The sequence below is a fragment of the Martes martes genome, assembly GCF_963455335.1.
Source record: "Martes martes genome assembly, chromosome: 3".
NCBI lineage: Eukaryota > Metazoa > Chordata > Mammalia > Carnivora > Mustelidae > Martes > Martes martes.
The window spans coordinates 75,691,201-75,717,220 of record NC_137890.1 but is presented as its reverse complement, the minus strand read 5'-3'; the positions used below and the strand labels follow the sequence as shown (position 1 = coordinate 75,717,220).

At 40.9% G+C, this 26,020-nt stretch overlaps 1 protein-coding gene across 2 annotated transcripts in view; it reads left to right on the top strand.

Moving 5' to 3' along the window:
- WASF3 (WASP family member 3) overlaps positions 1-25,690 on the top strand; it is a gene marked incomplete at its 3' end in the record, with an annotated part of 41,000 nt that extends 15,310 nt beyond the window's left edge. Inside the window, exons 2-8 of one of the 2 annotated variants that reach the window (XM_080799258.1) lie at positions 6,106-6,240; positions 8,595-8,748; positions 11,937-12,054; positions 20,024-20,190; positions 21,028-21,294; positions 22,875-23,242; positions 25,533-25,690. In XM_080799258.1, coding sequence (XP_080655384.1) covers positions 6,106-6,240; positions 8,595-8,748; positions 11,937-12,054; positions 20,024-20,190; positions 21,028-21,294; positions 22,875-23,242; positions 25,533-25,690 — 1,367 coding nt within the window. Of the gene's footprint in view, positions 1-6,105; positions 6,241-8,594; positions 8,749-11,936; positions 12,055-16,710; positions 16,887-20,023; positions 20,191-21,027; positions 21,295-22,874; positions 23,243-25,532 lie in introns of both variants that reach the window. The other variant, XM_080799259.1, reaches the window with a different exon arrangement.
- Positions 25,691-26,020: the final 330 nt, after the last annotated feature.

Below are 26,020 nucleotides of genomic sequence, written 5' to 3'. Positions count from 1 at the left end.
ATACTTGGACATAAGTTGATAATGGTACTAATAAAGCCATAAGTGGATCCTTTGTCAGTGAATAATGAGTAAATTGTGCTTACCTCAGCATGGTTTTTAATTCAATCCAGAATTATTTTAGTTTAGCTATTAATGGACTTGCCATCGAAAGAGTGAGTAAAATTAAGCCTTTCAAGTAAGTTGCTATTTGCAAAACGGAATACTGTAATTTGCAACATTTTATTCTTGTTCATCAGGAAAATATAATTTCTTCCATTTTCTTTAGTCACTCATTAGCTTTTAGCAGCTGGCAAAAGATTAAGTATGAGTCCTTAATTTCTGCTTCCTTTTTTATAAATTGAGTACTTCCTATAGAAATATAGTGTCAATTGCATGCTTTTTTTTTTCTTCAAATAAGGTTAATTTTAAGCATTGAAGGTAAAGGACACGTGTTATTGATCCCTTTCAACTTACATAGCATCTAGCACAGTGTGTTCTCAACAGTAGCTGCTGTTGCAAGAGGGGATGATGTATACTCCCATATTCTTGGTGATATATGCTGTCCCTATTAATCAGATTTCTGCATAACGGAAGGGGAAGGGAAAGGATTTTTTCCTAGGGCGGAGATATGGACTTGAATATGTCTTTTTTTTTTTTAAGATTTTATTTATTTATTTGACAGAGATCACAAGCAGGCAGAGAGGCAGGCGGAGAGAGAGGAGGAAGCAGGCTCCCTGCTGAGCAGAGAGTCTGATGTGGGGCTCAATCCCAGGACCCTGGGATCATGACCTGAGCCGAAGGCAGAGGCTTTAACCCACTGAGCCACCCAGGTGCCCCTGGAATATGTCTTTTAAACTGAATGGGCAAATAGAGAAAAATTAGTTGGTTACATTTTGACCGTGACTGATACTCAAAATAAACAACTGATAGTCTTGGATATAAACTCTTTGGAACGTGGTACTCTGTCTACGGATCATCCAACTGAAGGGGCAGTCATTTTCCTAAATGGGTGTCATGAAACAGTAGTCCCAGAGGATGTTACCAGGTGTTTCCAGGCCCCCGTCAGTTTGAAAACAATGCTAGATGGTCTCTAGTAGGGTCCTATTGCACATAGCGTATTAAAGATTTGAGATACCCCAAGGCATAATCTTTAATCTTTACAGCCCAGTGTTTTCCAAACTTACTTGGGTCGGGAGGATTTGTTGGTTGTGTACTTGTTAACAAGAAAGCACTGAAAAGAGATCATATGTTTTTTATTCAGGAGGTACTCCCTGAGCACTAACCCAGCACAGGCAATACAGAGATAAAAGACATGGCTTATACTCTCAGAGAACTTACACAAAGACAACATTCAGTTATGTGAAGAGTCCTGTGACTGAGGTATACTTAGGGTATTGTGGGAACACAGAGAGAGGCATCTGATCTTATAGACCCCTACCTGCATCCTGAAGGATTGATTTTAAGTTAATGCATTTTTATTCATTGATTCCACAATCTTTTTGAGCACCTACTATAAGCCAGGCATGTCCTAGACCTTGGGGATTGATAAAGCAGTGCACAGAACCGAAGAGAGTCCTTGTCCTCTTAGATCATACAGTCTCATGAAAGGAGACAGACAGGAGACAAGATGAATAAGTAAAGTGTACAATTACAGCATGGTGATAAGTGCTAAGGAGAAAAATAAGTGGGTGGGTGGGGATGGGGGACAGTGTGTGTGCATGTGTGTGGTGAGGTGATGGCACTTTTAGCTAAGGTTGCTAGAGGTGTCTCACTTAGAAGGTCCCATTTGGGTGTAGATCTGGATGAAGTGAGGGACCAAACCCTGTGAGTCTCTGGGACAAAACAGTCCAAGGGGAAGGAACAGGAATATGCCCGACCGGAAGCGAGAATGATTGGCATGTCTGAGAGAGAGCAAGGAGACAGTGTAGGTGGAGTGGAATATGCAAGGGAGAGGGTGATAGTTGCTGAGGCCTGCAGGGTAAAGGAAGTTAAAACACTTTATAAGCCTCCTATGGCCTTTGGCTTCTATTCTGAGTGAGGTGACAAGGGATTTTTGAAAGTGCAGACCAGGAGCGGAATCTGTGGAAAAGGGGAATGGGTTTAGGCATTGCAAATAGTTCATTTCGACTGGAGCACAAACAGTGGGCAGAAGTGAGGTGCACAGGGCCTTCTGCGTCCTTCTGAGAGGCCTAGATTTGAGTTTGAGAATGATAGGGAGCAATAAAGAATTTGAGTAGGAGGGAGAGTCAGGTCTTCCTTTAAGAAAGATCATTTGGTAGCAGTGTGATGAACAGATTTGAGGGTGGGAGGTGAACCTGAAAGCGAAAAAAGCCAAAGCTGTTGATCTATGTCATGCAGGAGGGAAACAGGGAGGGTGTGAGCTCAGGGGTGCTGGGGAGAGACAGGTGCCAAGGTTTGGTGTTCCATGAGCTTTAGGGGGAGGCAGCAGCCACCGATGACTCCATTTCTGCTTGGGCTTCATTTCAGGTTGGTTGATGCCTTTCTACACAGGGATGCAGGGTTGAGTTAGCATGAAAATGAATTCCTATTGGAATTCCTGTTTGAGATTCTTATAGGATATCAACATGGAGATGTTCATGAGCTAATTAGAAACACAAGTCCAACACTGGGGAAAAAGTTTGTAAGCCAGTGAACAAACATTAATTCTGGATACCACATCTAGTTAACAGAGTTGAAAAACATATGATTTGTGTGAAGACTTTATTTTATTCCTTTGCCTTTTTGGAAACTGCTTTATCTGTTGTGGGAGTGGAAACTGTTGGCAGAATTTTAAGTGACTCCAGAGGACCATACAATAGATACCAGACTTACAGAGAAACAATTTACTGCTCTGCTGAAATCAGTAGTCTTGGGGATCCCCCTTCCGGTTTTGGCAGGAGGGATGACTTTTTAGATACAGGATGTTTTTTTGATTTCTTTATTGCTTTCATTTTTTAAGAGAAAGCTCCTCTTGTTAAGACAGTTATACCATGAGGGGTGCCTGGGTGGCTCAGTGGGTTAAAGCCTCTGCCTTTGGCTCAGGTCATGATCTTGGGGTCCTGGGATCGAGCCCCGTATCGGGCTCTCTGCTCGTCGGGGAGCCTGCTTCCCCCTCTCTCTCTGCCTGGCTCTCTGCCTACTTGTGATCTCTGTCTGTCAAATAAATAAATAAAATCTTGAAAAAAAAAAAAGACAGTTATACCATGAGAATTTATGAAATTATATTGCTTTTAGATTCAGAAGAAATGCTCATCCATTGTCTTGGAGTGACCATTTAAGAAGCAATATTTCAGTCCATTTCATTAATTAAACAGGTATTTAACAATGAGATAATTCGTGGAAGTTGCTAATTTCTAGACAAGGAAGTTCAGGGAAGTATATGATAATAAAAGCAAGGGATTAGAAGTTAGAAGACCAGAATTTTGTTTCATCTCTTACTGCTACAGACTAGCCATGAGATTTGGACAGATCACCTTTCGATGGTCAGGTTAGTCACCTGGAAAATGAACGCAGTAACTCACTGTTGACCTCATGAGCTGGTGCATTCATCGAACAGGCGTTTGTCAGGAGGCATTATTCTAGGGCTGGACTGCAACACTAAACAGGGCATGGTTTTTACTCTCACAGTTTGCCATGTTGTGAATTACAGCAGTCTGGAAAGTAGATATCAGAGCACCATATAAATTATAAAGCACTGTGAAAATGTCACGGTGATTCTTGCTTTAAGTATTCTTTCCAGAAGATTTAGGTTCTCTTCTCATTTGGGTGATAAACTGGTAGAAATGCAAATAAATGGTAGGTTTACACACAGACCTTAAACCCTTCCCAAAAATTAACTCAAAATGGAGCATAGTCCTAAATATAAAACTATAAAACTCCTGGAAGGTAACATGGGAAAAAAATCTAGCTGACCTTGGGAGTGGTGGTGACTTTTTAGATACAACATCAAAGAAAGGCACCACAATGAAAGAAAAAATTGATAAGCTGGGCCTCATTAAAATAAAAAACGTGGGCTCTGTGAAAGATACTGTCAAGAGAATAAAACAGGCCACAGACTGGGAGAAGATATTTGCAGAAGACATAATCTGATAAAAGCTGTTACCCATAATATACTGAGACTGCTTAAAATTCATTACTAAGAAAACTGACAACCTGATTTAAGAACGGGCTGAAGACTTGAACAGACCTCTCACCAAAGAATATATACAGATGGCAGGCACAGAGCATATGAAAACATATTTAACCTCATCTGTCATCAGGGAAATGCAAATTAAAATGAGATAACCACTTCACACCTTTCAGAACGGCTAAAATCCAGAAAACCGACAACACCAAATGCTGATGAATGTGTGGAGCAACAGGAACTCTCATGTGTTGCTAGTGGGAATGCAAAATGGTACAGCCACTTTGGAAGACAATTTGTTTCTTATAAAAATTAACATACTTGGGGTGCCGGGGTGGCTCAGTAGGTAAAGCCTCTGTCTTCAGCTCAGGTCATGAGCCCAGGGTCCGGGATGGAGCCCCACATCGGGCTCTCTGCTCAGCGGGGGGCTGCTTCTCCCTCTCTCCCTGCCTGCCTCTCTGCCTACTTTCAATCTCTCTCTCTCTCTGTCAAATAAAATCTTAAAAGAAAAAAAATTAACACACTCTTACTATTATATAGTAAGATATATATATTATATAGTATATTATATATATATTATATAGTAGCCTTGCCCCTTGTGCTTACCCAAGTGAGTTGAAAACTCATGTCCATCTAAAAACCTGCACACAGATGTTTATTCATCACCACCAAACACTGGAAGCAACCACGATGTCCTTCAGTAGGTGAATGGGTTAATCAAACTGGTCCATCCAGACAGTGGGACGTTATTCAACAGTAAAAAGAAGCAAGCTGTCTTGCGTTGAAAAAACATGAAGGAACCTGAAATGCATATTACTAAGTGAATATGGTTAATTATAATTAATTATGATTTCTACTGTATGACATTCTAGGGAAGGAAAAACTATAGAGACATAAAAAAAATCAGTGGGTGGCGGGGGTTGGGGTGATAAATACGTGGAACATAAAGAATTTTTATCAGTGAAACTATTTTGTATGATACTATAATGGTGGATACGTGTCTTTATACATAGGTACAAATGCGTAGAACATTTAACATCAAGAGTGAACCCTAATGGAAACTGAATTTGTAATAACATGTCAGTGTGGGTTTATCAGTTATAACAAATGCATATAACAAATGTGTGAGGTTGATAGTGGGGGAGGTTGTGGGGGAGTAGGAAGTATATGGGAATTTTCTGTGCTTTCTGCTCACTTTTGCTGTGAACTAGAAAGTGTTCTTAAAATTAAGGTCTATTTTTTAAAAAGTGGTTCTTTCTGGCAGAGGAGATATGCCCTGCATACTCAGGATAGACAGTTATTAAATGTTTGTTGAATGAATAAAGGAATGATATTAGGAGTTGGAAATCCAAGCAGGTAGTTACTCCTACGTTTTCAGAAATGTTTTTTTATTACATTTTAAGAAAAGTGAGAGTAGTTATGTCTGGCATTCACAAGAATCCATACAGAAAATTTAACTCCGAATACAAAATACTGATTTCAGAGAGTGCCAGAGTCAGCACTTAGATTTCAAAATACAGATTAGAACAGTTTCATGCCATTGGAGAGCGTTAGGCACAACGTAAGATATCTAACGTTTCTGATGGTGAATGAAGCAAAATCTCAAATTTGAAACCAACATGATTTATTTATCTTGGGAAGTAAAAGGAAGGTTAAGGTCCCAAGATTCTATTTATTTGTAAAGTATGCAAAATGAGAGTCTTTTTTTTCCCAAAGAAGTTTAATGGGAAACAACTTGGTGATAGCTCACGTAGCAATTAAATGAAAGTTCTGTACTCTTCGGGGTATTCTAAAACCATACAACTTTGGGTCAATTTCAGATAGATGTTAATATCGACAATACATTTTCAAAAGTTCTAAAGGCCCTTGACTGTGACACTTTATTTTTATAATCATTTGCACAAAATCCCACATGTTGACAGTAATCGGCATTAGCGAGAACGTGTGAAGGCTGCTTCAGCACTTCTTAACAGATGGCCTTCTCCATTCATTTTCTTCTCTAGGCAAACATGCTGAAGACATATTTGGTGAGCTGTTTAATGAGGCTAACAACTTCTACATCAGAGCAAATTCTCTTCAAGACAGAATTGATCGTCTTGCTGTCAAAGTTACCCAGCTGGATTCAACAGTGGAAGAGGGTAAGTAATTGCATGAAAGCAATGAGCTAGAAGTGATGGTGACAAGACGGTAGTCATTAATTGCAGTGTAATCATTGCTTTTTCCTTGGGGTAGTGTGCTGATATCTCATCTTGTCCTTTCTAGAAGAATATTGGGGGGGGGCACAATATTGGGTAAGATAGTAATTAAAGAGTCTTATCTTGTCTACCTCATAAGTGCCTTCAGTACTCTTTTTTTTTTTTTTAAAGATTTTATTTATTTATTCGGCAGACAAAGATCACAAGTAGGCAGAGAGGCAGGCAGAGAGAGGAGGAAGCAGGCTCCCTGCGGAGCAGAGAGCCTGATGCGGGGCTCGATCCCAGGACCCTGGGATCATGACCTGAACCGAAAGCAGAGGCTTTAACCCACTGAGCCACCCAGGCGCCCCCTTCAGTACTCTTTTTTAAAAAATATACATATATAGTATTTGTTTTAAAGGATTCTTTGAATATTTTTGCTATTAGAAACCCTAGTTTAGGTCATTGGTGGTTCTTTTAAAGATACTTTCTTACCTAAAAAATCACAGAGTCACTCCAAAAATGTGGTCCAGCTAAGAGGGAGGGTGGTACTTACACAGCTTGACTGAGGGAAGGCATGAAGGCATCCACCTGTTACCCTTGTTGGGGCTGATGCCTGTAAATAATCATGGTGATCTGCTGATTTATTGTCTCAATAAATAGCATTTACTGATGGCCTTTAGACGTCATGGTTGTAAAATGAAGTTAATACTGGTAAGCACTGTGTAGGTAACTGATAATCATTTTGAGGATAGACCCTGAAATTGCAACAGTTTGAATAAAATGAAAATTCAGCAATTCCTTTTTAAAGATTTCCCTTTTTGTATCTTTTGGATGAGAGACTGAGATTACACTGGGAAAAAAATACGCAAAAATAAAGTTGAAGATACAACATTTCATATTTCCTTGAGAAAAATGTTCAGATTAACAATTATTTTTACTTTTATGTAGTGGTAGTTTTGATTTCTCTTGTTGCAGTAAAATGATCTTAGTATCTGATTTTTCTACTAGACTTACAATAGTTGTATTAATGAAAAAACTGGAAGTTTTATTTTTTTTTAAATGTTGTGTTTTAGGGAATTCATCCCTCATCATTTAAAAAAATATATTTACTCATGTTCAGGTCTTTTTCAAAGGTCAGTATTAAATGCATGAATTAGAAATTGGACAAAAATGTAGAGCATTGAAATTTTAATATCCCTTATGAACATTCTTTAATCTGATTTTTAAGATTTATTTTATTTGAAAAAGTAAAACCTTGGCTAGCTCTTTGGCCTATTCAGATAAGAAATTTTAGCATATTAAGCCAGTCATTCATTTTTTACCTTGGTATCACAAATGATTTTTAGTATTTACTCATCTTCCTTCAGTTTCTTTGTGGGATCTTGTAATTGGAATACCAGTGATAAACCTTGTGCTCGAAAAGGTTAATTTGTATACTAGAGTTCATGAGATTTTACACTGTATCTCATATCCTTAAAATTCCATCCAGTCAGGATTTACCTGATTACTGTCTTTGGCATGGATTTTATAGTAGAAAAAAACATGTGACCAAGTTAGGAAATCTGTGTTCTATTTTGAGTTTGCTCTTTTTTGCTGGGTGATCTTGGAAGAGTTACTTAACACCCAACTCTCAGCTCTGTTGGTCAGGTGGGTTAATGGACCATGTTGCCCAATTCAAAAGTGTCTGTCAAGGTTAGATGAGTTAATACATGAGATGTAAAGTGTTGCACAGACACAAGAAATAAGTATTATCAGCCCTGATTTTCTTACCCCTGAGTGTAGTTTAAATGCTGTTCCTTAATTTCTAGGACTATACATATTTTGAAAGACCTTGCCATCTTTCCTTAATGTCAGTGTCAGGAAAACTTCATGTGTTTTTTACATTTGTATATATTTTTTGCAGACGTATTTCCTACATGTATTATATTCAGCCAGTATTAACTGAATATTTTTTTCCTCCAGGATACCCAAACCTTTGTATTTACATGCCTGTTATGCTCAACTATATTCCTGTGTGGTTTCTGAAAAACGCTATTATAAAGAATGATGTTCTAATATTAGGTTCAAAGAAATAATTAGATCACTACAGAAGAAGAAAAGACGTGATTCGTCTTCATTTTATAGAGACGGCTTTATTTATAAGAGGGAAGGAATATACATGCTATTTAAGCGTGGTTTTAAATGAACAGTATAAACATGATTTTGTTATTCTAGAATCATAAATTCTACTTATGATTGTGTCTCAAATGATACTTATTGCTGAACAGTTAAAATATTTCTATATAACTCAACCTGGGGGACTTTTTTCTAAATAGTGTCACTACAGGATATCAACATGAAAAAAGCCTTCAAAAGTTCCACGGTCCAAGACCAGCAGGTGGTTTCAAAGAACAGCATTCCTAATCCTGTTGCTGATATTTACAACCAGAGTGATAAGCCACCTCCCCTGAATATTCTTACACCGTACAGGTATGGCTTTATACATTCCTTGTGCCTTTTTAGTCTAGATAAGCTGAGAGAGGGGAACAGTGCTGTGGACGTATTTTTTTCAAACTTTGAAAGTAATTGCAGGTATTATATACAACGAAATCAGTTCCTGATACAGAATTGTTAAAGGTTTCGAATTTCAAAATAGAGATTAACTCACCGAGAGAAGTGTGAGCTCTAACGTTAGCTTTAGTAGATATCTATAGTGGATAGCTACTTCTGTAGATACCTGAGTGTAGATATCTGAAGTAGAATTTTGTTACTCTAGAATCAGAAATTCTACTTATGATTGTGTCTCAAATGATACTCATTGCTGAACAGTTAAAATATTTCTATATAACTCAACTTGGGGGACTTTTTTCTAAATAGTGTCACTACAGGATATCAACATGAAAAAAGCTTTCAAAAGTTCCACAGTCCAAGTAATTATAAAATTACACGTTGTATAATGTTGTGTGTAGTTACGTTGTTCCTCATATTCAAAGTCAGTTTTAAAGGAACTGTGTAATTCATTTATAATGCAGCGAAATACCTGTCTCAGCATTTCAGTGCTGCAGAGACATTTGTTATTTAATTCAGAAAAATGCATGCTGCAGCAGTAGGGGTTCTTAAAGAGTGAATAATACAGTCAACAAATTAACCTGTTACTGTAAAATGGTAGGACTCAGTATCAGGACCAGACTGTCCAGAAAAAAAAAAGTGGAAAATCGGTGGTGCAAAAAGTTAATATTAAGCAATTTAAAATACTTGTTAAAAACACCTCTCCTACCTCTTACCACGTTAGTGTTTTCTTTCCATATTTTGTCACCTTCTTTCCCATCTCCCTTTTCCATATGCCTTCTCATTGTCCTTCATCGTACAGCTTGTTCTTCTCCTGCCTTTGCCCTCCAGGTAAGCTCATTCCCTCAGCCTCTGATGAGCACAGGCTGTGTGGTAGAGGGTGTCCTGACGGCCCCCAGGACTAGCTCCACTGGGTAACAGACTCCCTTTACCACTGAATGGGTTCTCTCTTTCTGGTGCCGCCATCTTGGGCCTTTGGTCCTTCTCAAGGAGTGCTCAGAGTATTTTTGGTCTGAATTCCTGTTCCTTCTCAGGGTCCAAAGGAGATGTTTGGACCCACCTCTATTGCAGCCCTGCTAATAATGCAGCAGTTCCAGCCACATTCTTTTCTTAAGCACGGACAGAAAGATTCTCTCAAAAAAAAATCAATAGAAATCCCATGGAAACTATGATGGAAGAGGGCCAATGGGCCACAGTTTCCTATGAAACAAGTATGCTTTTCTGGAAGTTTTAGCACACTCATCTAAAAATTAATGATCTATATGAATAGTAGTATTGTAAGCCTGATGTTTTACCTTGCAATTTCACTTTCATTCAATAGGCATTTTTGGGGGGGCAATTTCAGATTTATTTAGCACTAGAAACCACAAGGGCAGGCCTGTTAAAACTGTCCTAAGACACCTCACTAAATAATTCTGTTACAAAGGAAAAAGCTTAGAAAACTCAGTGGACCACTTATCTTTGATGAATTGAGATCATGATTAGCTACTTGTGGTGATAGAGAAATTTTAATTTTATAAAAAACAAAGTAACTTTCATAGATATTATATGTGTATATTCAGTTTTACAGAAAATAAAAATGCCTTTGACTCTTTAATAGTGTGTTTAAGAATAACAGTGCTAAAAACTCAAATGTACTTTTTGACAATAGATATTTGAGATATATAAAACACTAAGGACAGTGTTAATTATGAACATGAGAACATGACTTGAAAATGAAGTATTTGGTTGCTATCAACACAGGACATTCTGGCTTCTGTTCTTATATTGAGATTAATATTTGCTCACTGACATGAGCTACTGCCTTCATTAAAGTATTAGCTCCCTTTTTTAAAAAAAAAGTATGCATTTTATATGTCTTAAATTTTGTAACAAATTACTGTTGAGTTTTTCTCTATCTTCATTCCATTTGGAAGGCCTGGCATCTTTGGGAGACTCTATTTTTCACAGTAATGTTGTTAATAAAATCTCTGTAATGGAGGTCTCCTATCAGTTAGGAAATTTGGAAGGAAAAGAAGGATTTCAAGTCATCATAGATGAAAGTGTAAAGCACGTTGCCATGGTTATTGATTTTCAGACCATCGATTGGGCCAGAGTAGCCCCCAGAGGAACCTGGGCCGTAGTTTGTGATGACGAGAAGCTCCCAGAACATGGCGTAGCAGGAGCACCAGGGAAGGGCAGGCAGGATTTCCCCCTGGGCTCATTCAGTTAGTTTTTGTTTACTGTTCGGGCATAAACTCTTTCTTATACTCATCTCACTGTGCCTCATCTCATTTTGCTTTTCTCTGGGCCTTAAATGACTTACTGAAACCGTGATTTGAAATGTAAATGCTCTGTTTCCTCCTGAAGGTAGTCTACAGGCCAGATCCTTTTTTAAAGCATTAGTCTTAGAGAGCGTTTAGTTCATGTTATGATTATTTTGAGCTTTACTATCGATTTATATTACAACTTGGGATTTGCATTGGTTTTATTATAGATGAATAATTATATAAATCCTTGAAATAGTCTTTAGACCACAGTGGTTGTGGCAGGACTTGAAAGTACAATGCCACGATTGAATTCTCTTTGTGAGTTACTTCCACTCCCATCACACTTAGTACACTGGGAACTAGTTTTTGCTTCTTTCCGAATTGAGTAGATGTTGGGCCAGCGTACTACTAATAAAAAGAAAAAGGGACAGCGTACTTACTAATTTTTATCCTAATAATATTGAAGCTCCAGAGTAGAGGTGAGTATCTGTACACACCAAGAACCCATTCGTCTCTGTAGATGGCCCCTCTTAGAATAAACAAAACATTTCCTGAAATAATTGAGTTGTCAGATATCATTGTTTATGAGCTATATTGTGATTTTGAGGCACTTTTATACTTAAGTCTAAATTAGCCAGAGTACTTTTTACATGATTATTCTAGAAAAAGTTGCTATTCTTTCATGTTCACCTTTTTTTTTTTCTTCAAATGAGGAGTTCAGAGAGAATGTGTAGGACAGTCAAAATGCCTCATGCAGATGTTATCATCTCATGAGTTAAATTAAGTGAATTACTCACCCCACATGAAAATGTCTAACAGCCTCTTCCCCCCACCCCTGACTTGTGATACATTGATTTACAGAGATGATAAAAAGGATGGGCTGAAGTTCTACACTGATCCTTCCTATTTCTTTGACCTTTGGAAAGAAAAAATGCTGCAGGACACAGAAGACAAAAGGAAGGAGAAGAGGCGTCAGAAGGTAAATAATTCTAGTATGGGAACTCACAAATCGACGTTGAAATGAGATCCTGGTTTAGAAATAGGTCAGTAAGTCCTTTATGCAAATGGTTGGTATGTTGGATTTAGTGCAGAAGTAGAGGTTGCATTTTTTACATAATGATACTGACAATTCAGTCTAACACAGTAATACTATATTTCAGTAAATACTTTCTGATTTGTTCCCTAAACTTGCTTTGCTTTAATAGAAGTAGCGACTAGAACTTTTGTTTGTAACCATGTTTTATAACTTTTCTCCTGCTCTTTAAATTTCACAAAGCAGTCAACATTTCATGTCAGATATAATGACCTGCTCTCATCTCTTTAAAGCATTCTCAATTGGTGCGTTGCCACCTCGCTGTAATTAACACCTTGATGAGATGTTCATATTGGATTGAAAGGCATGTGTGATCTGTACATTTAGGGCATAGTATTTACCAAAGAATGAGGTTCCTTTTGGTGAGGTGTAATAGGCAGGCAACTTGTAAGTCTGAAGGTTGATGACCACATTATGACCACATAATCAATACATTATGGGCACTCTTGGAAGAATAATCATGCTTTGCTCAAGAACTGCCCCTTTAGGGCCCAGAAATTAGACTTAACCTACTGATAGTTAATTCTCCAAAGGCAAATATTTGTCAAGACTTTTATATGTAAACTGTGTTTTTAAAAAATGAGCGCCTGGTTTGCTTGACAGATATTAGAGTGCTTTCTTTAAGACAAAGTCTTAGCATGTTGTGGGTTAGTGACCTTAATGTTTGGAGGCTTCTAGATGTACTGGAACCATAGAAGCCACAGTTTGGGATGGAAGAGAATTTGAGATTTGAAAACGGGATTTAAGAAAGTGAACATGGAAGCAGTTTACAGACTACAAGGGTAAGGTGTTCCCACTAAAGTCCAGGAAAGAATTCTAAAGGTTGGTTATTCATGCTCTCTCCTTGTGCTGTGGGTGGGGAGATGAATGGAGAAATCTTGGAAGGGCTGCTGAGTGTTGAAGTTGAAAAGTGTCCAAGTGAAGAAAGTATTAAGTATTTAAGTGAAGAAAAAAGTGATCCTGGTCTCTTGATTGGAAAAGAAACAGATTATCTCAAGGCCCATTGGTCCCTACACCTTTTTATACTAACAGGGATTTAAGGGTATTTTACTTTAAAACATGCCTGTCCTTTTAAGTGATCTTCTAGGTTTCCCTTCTCAGTGATACTTTTGGCAAAAATATCTAAGTTTTTCAGCAGTGTTCTTCAGGGGAAAACAGTCTTAGCGTATGGATGATTATCATGTCTTCAAAATTATACCATTTCCTTGACTGTTTTGTCTCATTACACATTCCTCCAACGCATAAAATTTCTGATAAGAATTTCTTATTCACTTATATAATAATGTTTCTTGAATGCCTTCTAAATGCTGGATAAACAGTGGTGAGGAAGGATTATCACCCTCACGGAGATTACAATGTAGTGGGGGAAACAAACATTAAGTAATCATGCAGCCCGCTGGAAGTCATAAAGAGGGAAAGAATTTTGAAAATTCTAGCATGAAATCTTGTATTATGTAGGAATAGACAATGAGACCAGATATCCTCTGTTTCCCAGGATTTCCGAAACACAGGTTACTTTCAGTTTGGAGCTGAAAATTCTCTCTGAAGGAAAAATTAGTTTAGAAAATTTGGGGATGAGAAATCCATTGTTTCTGAACTTCGTTTCCTGAGTTTGCTGGTTTAAAAACATTTTTTAAATGATGCAAGTAAATATGTAGTTGTAAATGTGTAGTTCCAATGCCTAGTAAATGTTGTGAAGGGAAAGTATAGTGTGCAGTGGGTGAAGTGACAAGGTGGGGGGGGGTGACATTTTAAATGAGGTGGTGTCATTCACTGAGCTCCAGCAGTGGGGAGTTAGAAGTCCGCTAAGCAGAGTCCGCATCAGTGCATATGTGTGCGTGTGCTCATGCACGTGTCTGTGTGCGCACATGCTCGTGAGCCGGGATGCTGGAGGAGTGGGGGCAGAGGAGGTGTGGGGAGTTTCGGAATCGAGGAGCATTAGATGTAGAGACAGCTAGGATCATCCCGGGCTAGGAGATGGTTGGATACATTCCAGGGAGTTCAATGGAAGCCAGTGTAGTTGGAATACAAACACATGACTGTGAACACTTGGTCACAGTCGGTTTGTGTGTACGTGTGTTGTGTGTGTGTGTGTGTGTGTCTCGTGTGCACGATGATGAGTGGATTTGGAGGCTAAACCACTGTAAGGCAAGTTGCAGATGATCATAACACTTGATCTAAACACATCCGCATATGTCTTTTAAAAGTAAGGGTGACAGTTACTGATGACTACAGTGGTTCTTAATCAGGAGGTATGTTGAAATCCATTGAACTCTCCCTCCTTTTGGTTTCTACAAGTATACGGGCAATGCATGCTGCTTGTAAAACACTCACATTACACTGAAGTGAATACATTAGTGTAGAAAGTTTGAGGATAAGATTTTCCTTTCCCAGGTGTCACCAATCATTAGGAGTGACTGAGTGTGTACATTTTTAGACCTTTTAAAAAGCATTCATAAATATATGCATACACTTCACAAAGCACTTTTTTTTTTTTTAAGATTTTACTTATTTAACAGAGGGAGAGAGATCACAAGTAGGCAGAGAGGCAGGCAGAGAGAAGGGGAAGCAGGCTCCCCGCTGAGCAGAGAGCCCGATGTGGGGCTCGATCCCAGGACCCTGAGGTCACGACCCGGGCCAAAGGCAGAGACTCAACCCACCAAGCCACCCAGGCGCCCCACAAAGCACTTTTATATGCATAGAATGGTACCACACTCGATGTCTACACAAGCACATGCAAACATATACATATATTGACATAATTAAAGATGTCCTGTGTTCTTTTTAATAGTTGTGTAGTACTCAAAGGTGTGCATGCTACGTTAACTGTTTACTCCTTACTGTGTTAGGACATGCTTTAGTTGCTTGTGAAGAGTTGCTTAACAGGACTATGGTACTGCGTGATCCATGTGCAGATAAGTCTTCCGGGTAAACTTCTAGAAGACAAATAATGAGCTTTAAATTTTGAAAGATACCATCAAATTACCCCCTGACCATTAAAAGACTGAACCAGATTACGATCTTAACAGACTTCTTCCAGACCTGCATATCATTATTATTTTATTTTGATGGACTCATCCCTCCCCCACGAAAATCTCATTTGCACTATATACTTTTCATATCTTTACTAACTGTTTTTACATGTTCTGTGAATTCCATGTTCACATTCGCAGCCAGCTTTGTCCCGGCACGCACCGTGAGCCATCAGTCACCCTTTCACAGACCTGCCTTCTCCCTTCTAATCTGTTCTCCACAACCTGGAGGGATCTTCTCAGATTGCTTCCGCAGTGTGTCAGCCCCTCCCTTCTCACCTTCGGTAGTTTCCCATTGCCCTTGGGATAAAGAACACCTCCTCTGACCTGGCCTATAAGGTCTGGCTTACCTTTGAGATCTCAGGAGTCATTCCCCCTAATTGCCCGTTTACCTTCTTTCATTCCTCCTGATGTGCTGCTGTGCTCAGAGCCACTGCACATTCTATCCCCTCTGCCCATGCACCCGCCCTGCTCGTCCGCGCATGCCCTGCACATGACAGAGCTAGTCTCGGCCACTCCCTGACTTCCAGATGAGGTGCCATTTGGTATACGATGCATTTATGTTTTACTATATTTTATACCTGGACATTGTTCGTGTCCTTTTCTGGGCCTCTCCCACTGGACTGCAAGCTCCACGGAGGCCAATTCCTTGTCTTTTTGTTTGTCTGCTGTTTGTATCCTTAGCGCCTGACCCGGTGCGTAAGCTCACCTGGGTTTGATCACTTAGCGCTCGTGTGTCTTCTGTAAAGCCGTGTGCGGGAGTTCTTTAACAGGAGCCTAGGAGTTAAAAGCATGTAGTTCTCGTCTTTAAAGACCATGACCTCTTACTTGGGAATTATGAAAAACACATACACATGTAGCAATAACTGTCCTCACCTTTGAAGAAACACCTGTGTAGGACCCAAGTTTTTACTGGATACATTTTTGCTGGCAAGGTAGGGCTGGAGCAGACTGATTCTCGGTATGGGAAGGTAAGTTCTTAGCATGTTTTGTTCCGTGTTAAGCTAGTTGCAGGATTAGCTTAAATATTCTGTAATAATCTTATTAGAAACTGGCAATAGAGTATTTTGAGTTATTTTGTGAAAGATGATTGCATGCTAACCACTCAGTCAGAAGTGTGTAGTGGTAGGACGTGGTTTGTCTGTATCTCAGACACTTATCTCTATCATGCAGATCTATAAGATCTAGTACATCAAAACAAACTAAAAGCCTAGTAAGGTGCGAACTCTTTACCAGAAATGATGGTAAGCGGTTCCTGGAGTTAGCTGCCGCAGAGTAGCTTCTGTTTATTTAGGTTAAATGGTTAAGTATCAGTTACTGCTGCTGGGTCTATGTCAGGTAAGAGAATGTATACTGTATTCGAATTTTTCAGAATGATCGTGTGATCTGAAATGGGAATGTCTCGTGTCTGCGCGCCGGGCTTGTTTCCCGTTCGTTACAACTGCATTTAACCTGCTCTTTTCCTTTCCCTTCTGTCTCGGCATGCTTGCTTTCTCTTCCTGGACATCAGGAGCAAAAGCGTATAGATGGCACAACCCGGGAGGTGAAAAAGGTTAGGAAGGCCAGAAACAGGCGCCAGGAGTGGAGTATGATGGCATATGACAAAGAGCTTAGACCCGACAACAGGCTGTCTCAGAGTGTGTACCACGGAGCGTCTTCCGAGGGATCCCTGTCCCCAGACACTAGGTGTGTGTGTGTGTGTTGTAGAAAGCCTCTGTGTAGTAAATTGGTTTTATTATATGTTGGAAACGCACCAGTGTCTTTGGTGTTTATATGGCCCATGATATGTTGCAAAAACTTTCCTTAAAAATTAATGATATGTATTTTTTTGACTTTGAAATAATACTTGAAAGTGGTTTCATTGTACGTTGGGTTACTTTGTATGATTTTTCATCTCTCTAACTCGTTTATTGTTCCATTAACCTAGATGTAGTGTTTTTAACACTGATGCTGTATTTGGGCTTAGTAACTGCCAATGACTTACATTTTTATTTTAATAATCATTTACTCCTTTCTCTCCCTCTTTAGCTTAGAATGTTGAATTTCCTTTGCCACGTGATAGCTAAAAATAATTAGTAGGTGGTAATTGATGTGCCTAAGACGGAACTTCAGTATTTTTTCTGGAAACCTTTTCTAATAGTGATAAGCCAAAGAGTTAGTTATTTCTTCAGTTTACTAACCTTATGTATTCTAATTTCAGGAGAAGAATTCTGTTGGAGTTACTTTAAGAATTTGTAAGCATTTAAAAAAAATATTCCTTGTAGGTGCAAATGATGTGGTCACTAAGTCACATTTGTTGCAAAAAGGACTCTCGGAACAACAAAGTCTCACTAGTCAGTTAGTACTTCGGCTTTAATTTCCCAACTCTGCTTATGTAAGGTCAGGGTCTCCCACTGGTCAGAAGCCTCAGAGTTTTCCATCACCATTTCAGAATTTGAACAGAGAATTCTTATATGATTCAAGAATGTTTCAAAAACAGCAACAACCTATACCTTATGTTATATCTGTGTCCTTTTTTCTTAACTTTTCTGTCTATAACCTCAGTGTCTAGCACAGACTCTGCACACAGAAGATATTTCATATTTGGTACTTAGCACACCCAGAAATATGCCCACCCCGGAAGGACTGTCAGTCATTGGTTGGCTATACTAGAAGACAAGTTCTAGGCAGTTTTTCTGTACAAGCTGTTATCTATTCAGTACTCGGGAATTATTGGAGATGTAACTGAGCATTCACCTCAAGTGTGAATCTCTATGTTCATTTATGTCCATAGAAAATAATAATGATGATTCAGATTTGCTCACAGGTCTTCGGGTGAGGAGGGGTACTTGAATATTATAGATAGCCCCCAGGGTGCTCCCCCACCCCAAGTAATTTGATTGTGATTATTTACTCATGTAAAACATTATTTTATAATGCTCCATATATATTTTTATTTCAGTAGGTACAGGTGGAAAAATGAGTTTTTTTAATCCCTCAGTTGAATGTTTGCTGTTCATTCTAGCATCTGAGATTCACTTGTTCCATGTTGGGTATAAAATCAATGATTACTGAGATCATTTAGTATTCTGTTTTTGCATTTATGTTGTTTAGATAGATCTTCATTTCTCTTATTTTTCAGAACACAAATCCTATTTCCTGTGGCCTCTTAACTATCTATGTGTAACAGATAATAGATTAAAGTTCATCATTGTACTTGGATTCTATCCCTTAATTTAGAATCTTTTATTTTTTATTTTACTGAAGTATATTACTTTTTTTCTTATTGTAAAATAAGAGGAACTTCTAATATTTGGAAGTTACAGAGAAAAATTAAAATCTTATCCATAATCCCATCACCCAGAGAAACCACCGTTTTGCTTTTTAGCTTATTTCTTTCTTTGGTCATTTTTCTGTACATATATATGTTTTTCTCTTACAAATTGAAATCATGCTCTATGTTTTTTATCTGTTGACTTTTTTTATTTCATATATATGTCTTAAGCATTATTTAGAAACATGGTCTTCAGTGGATGTATGGGGGACAACAGAGTTAAATCTAATATCAGATTTCATGGCATGTATATGATCTGTTCATGTAAGTAATCTGTTTTAACCCAATCCACATACACTAACTAAAAATTTTGCTTTCTCTGTAAATCAGGAATGGTTTGATTGTAAGCATGAATTTAGAATGAGAATGGACATGCTTGCCTATTGCTCTCTCTCGCCATTATCAGGCGATGTGAGAACTCCAGCGCAAGTGTCCTGTGCTCGTCCCCTCCTGTCCTGTGCCCTGTGCTGCAGCTGTCTGACGACCAACCTGTCCAACCACCTGTCCACCAAAAGACCCCAGGGGAGTCTTTTGATTCTCCCACTGAGTCTCCACTGCCTACACTTCCCTTCCTCCGTTTTCCATGTGATCTTCACTCTTAACCAGTTCTCTTTTCTGTGACAGATAATCAGTGCTGATCATGACACTTCAGCCTCATCCCACTCATCTCCACGTTGGTACAGCGTCTTCTGTGGGTGACTGCTACCTTCCATGGGGCTGTCTGTCCCCCAGCAGGCCCCCGACTCCCCACCTCTCCTCCATCCCTCTGGTGCCCCCCTCACCGAGCAGCTCTCTCAAGCCCACCCTTCCCCAGAGCCCTTCCCTCTAGAGCTCTCGTGCTGGAGTTCTGGTCCTCGGATGCTCACTGCCTGCTCCTTACTCCCTCCTCCACTGGTCCTCCCCTTTCTCAGGCTCCACTGGGGCTCTGTCACAAAGCCACTTTACTGGGTGGGGTAGGACTCTGAGTCCTGCCACAGTGTTTACAGTCTCTGGCTCCTCCTCTCATTGGAAGCACTCTGTATTTTGCTAGATAACTTTGTCTCCTTGAGAAAGTCATACACAATTTGTGACATAGGCAAACAGAGTCAAGCGCACGTCACCAGTGACTCGAGAGTTTTAGGTATTTGTGTTTTTAAAATGCGTTAAACCTAAAGCTAGGTCAGGTTCTTCTCCCATTAAAAATTTTTAATTTTAAATATTTCCAACTCCCTTGCAGAGTTTGCATAGTTCAGAAGACATACCCCTAGCCACACCGTAATCTACAATTTATACTGCAATTAAGGAGGGAAAAAGTGAGTTACCAGTTATTATTGTACTGCAATCCGGGAAGAAAAAAAAGCAAGAAAAAACACAAAAAACCGCAGGCTCTTGTCATTTAGGACTGTTTTCTCTGCTGTGTGATGCTCCGGTTAGGGAAGCTACTGCCTGAGTTTCAAAGATGGAAACGTGGTTGGTGTCTTCCCCACCCTGCCCCCTCCTTCCCCAATGTGTGTTTGCCTGTTTCCTCCAGAGAGAGAGACACAAGCTGACCCCTCACAGAAGCCAGCAAATACATGTGAGAAGAGTAAGGACAAGAAGAGAGGAGTGGGAGAGAAGGAAAATGGGCATTGAGTTCATGAGTGACGCCAAGGAGCTGGCACAGGCAGGGGGCGCCACCGAGGATGCAGTGCCCAGAGGGTTCGTCACCTTGCTCTCCGGGACCCCAGCCTCAGCTTGCCCGCTCTGCTTTGGCTGCCCTGACAGTTCGCGCATCCTCGGAGCTGGCCTGTAGCCCAGGCCAGGGACACGCCACTGTCCTTACTAATACCTAGGTGGCCGCCACCCTCACAGGCCACGCTCCCTCTAGGCCCCCTCGCCCCGCTGGCATCGTGGCCCCCGCATCTTCCCAGGCTCTGCTCATCTAATACCACATCTCCATTCCTTCCAGAGTTTAACGCCCTGCCGTGCAAAAAAAAGAAGCCCTTTCCACACGGCACCACGCGCTCTCTCTTTTGGCTAAATACAGTCCTTCTGTTTAAGAAAAACTACAACCCACTGAATTGCATTCTTGATTTCTTCTGCTCTTCTTACTGTTCATATTTATCCAGCTCACCTGCCATTTTATAATATCTAATTATATGCTGTCAGTTCCATTGCCACTGAAATCCTCTGTCTTAGGCCCTGTGTTTTAATTAAATGGAATTTGCCTTGTAGCCTTCTCTCGTAGAGAAAAAGCACGCTGAAATATTGCGAAAATGGGGCTCTGTTGTCTCCTGCTTGCCGATCTGTCTGACTTATCCACTTCAGAGCGGGGACCCTGAAGCCATGTAACACTGGGGCTTGCTGCAAAAGTAGTCGTTTTGTCGTTGCTCGGAAGCTGTCACGGGTCTGGACCGAGTCCAGAGTGAAGGAAATCAGTGTGTGATTTCTGTACATTGGCAAAGTTATTATTCAAATAATATGCTTATGGCTGCTGCGGGGAATCTTTTTAACTGAATTGGACTTTCTCCCCCCCACCCCTTTCCTGAACATCAGGTCGCATGCATCAGATGTCACGGATTACTCTTACCCAGCGACTCCCAACCACTCTCTGCACCCGCAGCCCGTGACCCCTTCTTATGCAGCTGGGGATGCGCCACCACACGGGCCAGCAAGCCAGGCCCCTGAGCATGAGTACCGACCCCCCTCTGCCTCGGCGCGGCACATGGCCCTAAACAGGCCCCAGCAGCCACCACCGCCACCCCCACCACAGGCCGCAGAGGGGTCCCAGGCCTCTGCACCCATGGCACCGGCGGACTACGGGTAACTCAAGACTCCTGTCCTCTACCTCTATTTGCTTTCGCGTTGGAGTTTGCTATGTGTGGTCTAAACTTTCAGCTGAATAATCATCCCTTAGGGGACAGATGTGGCCAAGGATCTCTGGATGTAGATAGTACCAGTCATGACCAATTCTGTGTTAAAATATTCAGTGTCACTGTGGTCCCCTTTTTCTTACAGACGGGTCTCAGGTTTGTGTCTGTATTCATGTATATGCACACTCCCTCATACGTACTTTGAGGTGTGTGCAAAGGCATTGCTAAGCCAAGGCATTGAGAAAGGATGAAGTGCTGCTTTTGTGAACCTGTCCCAAGCCCTCAGGTCTCTGTATATGTTCTGGGTGAAGCACAGACAGTTCCTGTCACAAGTGAGAAAACTCTCCAGGGCTGCCCTCCAGGAGCCCCTGCTTGCACTTGGCCATAGGTGACATACCCTCTCTTGATCTCTTGGTGTGCAGACCTCCTCCTACCCTCAGGCCCTTTTGTTTTCTGTCACTTGATTAAAATCCAAACAGCTCCTAAAGAAAGAACCCTGTGGTCACGTCTTTATTAACGTAAGCACTCACCTTTATTTTGATAGGCTGCCTTTTGTCCTCTCTTTTCTGAATTAACTGTAATCTTTAAAGAGTTCACCCCTCCAAGATAGTGCCTAGGAAAGTTGAATGTGTCTTTCCATTAACGTGTGTGTTCTTCAGTCCAGAGCAGTGTGTGTCACCTTCTAAATGTATGTCCCTCTGCTTTCAGAGGTTCTCTTCCATTGTTTCGCCTGAAGGGTCCCCAGAGTGTGGGAGTGCCCAGAGAGTGAAGCCCTAATTAAGGGTCCGGCAAAGAGAGGGTCTGTGGTCCAGTAGGATTCAGTGGACTTCTTAAGTGTAGGACTTTTCAAAGATTTTTGATATTCTAATGGGCCCTGTGGGCTTGAGGAATTTCCATGGGGAAGAGTTATAAAACACAGAATTTTCCAAATCTGACTGACCACAGGACCCTTATAAGACAAGTTTGTGAGCCACCCACCTTTGATTTCCACTATGAAAGATAAATTTGAATTTCTGTTCATAACCTTTGCAGTTGACTTTTATTTTAGCCTTCCACAGAAAGTTACTTTTTGAAAAGATTTATTTATGTATTTGAGAGAGAGAGAAAAAGACAATGCAAGCGGAGGATGGGGGATGGGCAGGGGGAGGAGAGAGAGAATCTTAAGCAGATTCCACGATGAGCATGAAGCCCCACATAGGGGCTCATTCTCAGGACCCTGAGACTGGGACCCAAGCCAAAATCAAGAGTGGGATTCTTAACCAGCTGAGCTACCCAGGTGCCCCCAAAGTTGCTTTTTGAGTGGTTTTCTTTCTGGTTTATTTGTGTAGATGAATTTCATCATAGTGAATAATGTAGACGTGTAAAAATGACTGGCCCAAAGTGCGGATGTTTGCATCCTGCAGCGTTTAAAGTGCAGAGGACAGTATATATTGGGTTTGCGGGAGGCCTCTGAATTGGACATGTTCGACTCTCTGAGGCTGTGACTCTGTCACTGTTGTAATGACTCCGTGTGTTTCATCTCTTTGTCAGGATGCTGCCAGCACAGATAATTGAGTATTACAACCCCTCAGGACCTCCTCCTCCACCACCACCCCCCATGATTCCTTCTGCACAAACTGCTTTCGTCAGCCCCCTCCAGATCCCCATGCAGCCCCCCTTCCCTGCCTCTGCCGGCTCCTCCTACGCCACTCCTCCTCACCCTCCCACCGCTGGGCTCGTGGTCACAGCCCCACCGCCTCCAGGCCCACCGCCTCCTCCACCAGGCCCTCCTGGCGCAGGCTCTTCTCGCTCATCCTCCCCGATGCATGGCCCCCCTGCAGCCGAGGCGAAGCGCCCAGAGACAGCACAGCCACCCATAAGTGACGCTCGAAGCGATCTTCTCGCTGCCATTCGAATGGGTAAGTGAGCGCCTCAAACACAGCGTTCCTTTTAGAAAGAGACTTCTTTATGGCTCTAACTAGCTACAGCCTAGTCTTCTCAAATGACCGTTCTCTCCACTGAACTGTTTTTTAGAATAGGGTTAAAGGACACTTGTTTGAGTTTGTTTTCTTAACAGGAGACCTATTCTTGCCAGTGCAAGATAAATACACAATAATAAAGTATTGAGAGAATTCGGGAAAGCTGTACTTGACTAGAAATAGATAATAAAGATGATCACTGGTTAACTGGGTCTTTTCTCTGCATTCTACTGCAGGGGTAAATGTCTAAGTGAAAGAAAGTGAGCTCGTAGCAATGATTGAGTTATTTTTAAAAACCTAAGCTATGTCCTAGACTTCCCATATTTTTAGCTTGATGCGCGAAGCCAGTAAGTTTTTCAGCGTGTATTTAGCAACAAGATTCTTTTGTTGGCTGAAAAGCCCTACACTGAACCCCAGAGCATGAGACATACAGAAATAGAGCCTCTCTGATCAAATCAGGATGGAGGAGCCCAGACGCTCACCCGTTCTGGCATCCCCTCAGCACCACAGGTTAACCATCTGTTCCACCCGTTTATTCTCAGCCTTGGGGCACAGCCCAGGCCGGGTGAGGGTCACTGACAGGATGTGCAGATGTCCTAGGAGCTCCTCATTCAGTGGGAAGCTGCACCATCTCTTGGTCACAGGCTTGTTGTTTCCGTCTGGAAGGGATTGAGAAAGGCGGCACTGACGTCCTTCACAGGACAGCTGGGACGTTACTGTCTCTGCTTTTGGCTTGAGTGCCCCCAAATCAGACCCGACTGTGGCACGCGAGCCCAGCCTTCTCATATGTCTCCAACGTCATTGACACACTTTGATTTTGTCAATAAAAGAAGTCCCAGAGCTATGTAACCTCACTGATAACAAATTTAGGGTCATAGTAGGACAGTGTTTTTGTTTTTGGATACCTGTTAGCCCCATCCAATAAGAGTGATCACATAACCAGGATCTAATCATGAGGACGCCTCTAAGAAGCCCACATCAAGGGACAGTCTACAAAGGAGCCGCCTGTGTTCTTCAAAAATGTCAAGATCAGAGACCACAAAGACTGAAGAACTGCCCAGATTAAGGGACATTAATGAAAGATGACAGACAGTGTAATCCGTATTCCCATGTTGGATCCCAGGCCTGGTGGAAAACTTTCTGCCGCTTTTAAGTCTACTGGCAAAATTTATATAATATTTATAAAAGAGATGGTCGTATTATATTTATGCTCATAGTCTGATTTTGATCATTGTTTTTTAGGAATTACACATTAAGTATTTTCAGGACAAAGGAACGTTACATGCTACTTATTCTCAGGTGGTCCAGAAAAAAAGTGTGTGTGTATGAGCAAGAATGATAAAGGTTGCTAAAAAAAAAAAAAAAAAAAAAGTGGTCAGATGTTATCAGTTGGGGAACCTGGGTATAGTTTTTATGGGAATTTTTATTTTTTTAAATTTGTCTTTCTTTTGGTGGGGAGAAGGGCAGAGAGAGAGAGAGAATCTTAAGCAGGCTCCATGCCCAGCATGAAGCCCAGCTCTGGGCTCTGTCCTGCAACTGTGAGATCATGACTTGAGCCAAAATCGAATCGGATGCTTAACCAACTGCACCACCCTACAGGGAGGGACTCTATAAAATCTGAAATTGTTTCAAAATTAAAAAATTAAAGAATTAACTTCAAATTATCTTTGTCACCAACTGTTACTTAATAAGAAAGTAGATGATTGTATTTTATATTCGTTTTTAGAAGTAATTGGTGAAACACAGATCTCCCTTACTTCCCCACACTAGCCAAAAGCTATTAGCTGAAAATGCTCCTTTCCAAGCCTTTGGATTACAGCAATGTCCAGGAAATGTTCATGATAGAAGTGCTCCATGTTTGTACGTTCCAATATGGTAGCCACTAGGCACAATAAATTTATCCTTAATCAGCCACATGTAGTGGCTACCCTAGTGGAAGGTGCAGGCCAGAATTTTCTTTCATGATGTTCAAGTGCACTGGAATTCAGCATATTTCTACAAACTGTCAACGACTTTGAGTGTTTTTTTTTGTTTTGTTTTTTTTTTTTTTTTTGTCACGACACTTCGATTTCCCAAGCTTTTCTCACTTAAGGTTTCCAAAACTTTTTACCTTTGGTGTCAGCACGGGGGCGGGTAGGGGGTGGTAAGAGTAAATAGACTTAATAGTTTGTTTTCCTTAATTTGGAGCAAGCAGAGGGATTTAATTCTCCTCTCCGGGTTGCGTCCCCAGGGATTCAGTTGAAAAAGGTTCAAGAACAGCGCGAGCAGGAGGCCAAGCGTGAGCCAGTCGGGAACGACGTGGCCACCATTCTGTCCAGACGCATCGCCGTGGAGTACAGCGATTCCGACGACGACTCTGAGTTCGACGAGAACGACTGGTCCGACTGAGGCGGCGCACATGCGCAGCGGGGCCACCAGGAACCACGTGTCGGAAATGTATTGAAAATTTTAAGTGGTCCCAACACCCAAATAGTGGTATTATAATCCTGTAGCGTAGCAACTTTTGTATTAATAATGTGATATTGCTTTTGCACATCCAAAAATTCTGGGTTTTTCAGTATTTACTGTGTAATACTTAAGTGCCACTAAACATAGCAAATTGTGCTGCACCCGAGGAAATACGCTGTAACTATCGCATTGTCCTGAAAACAGCCTCTTGCTTCCTTTTTCCTGGCCACGAGAGTACTTCGTGCAGTTTCGGTCTCCTCTTCCTGATCA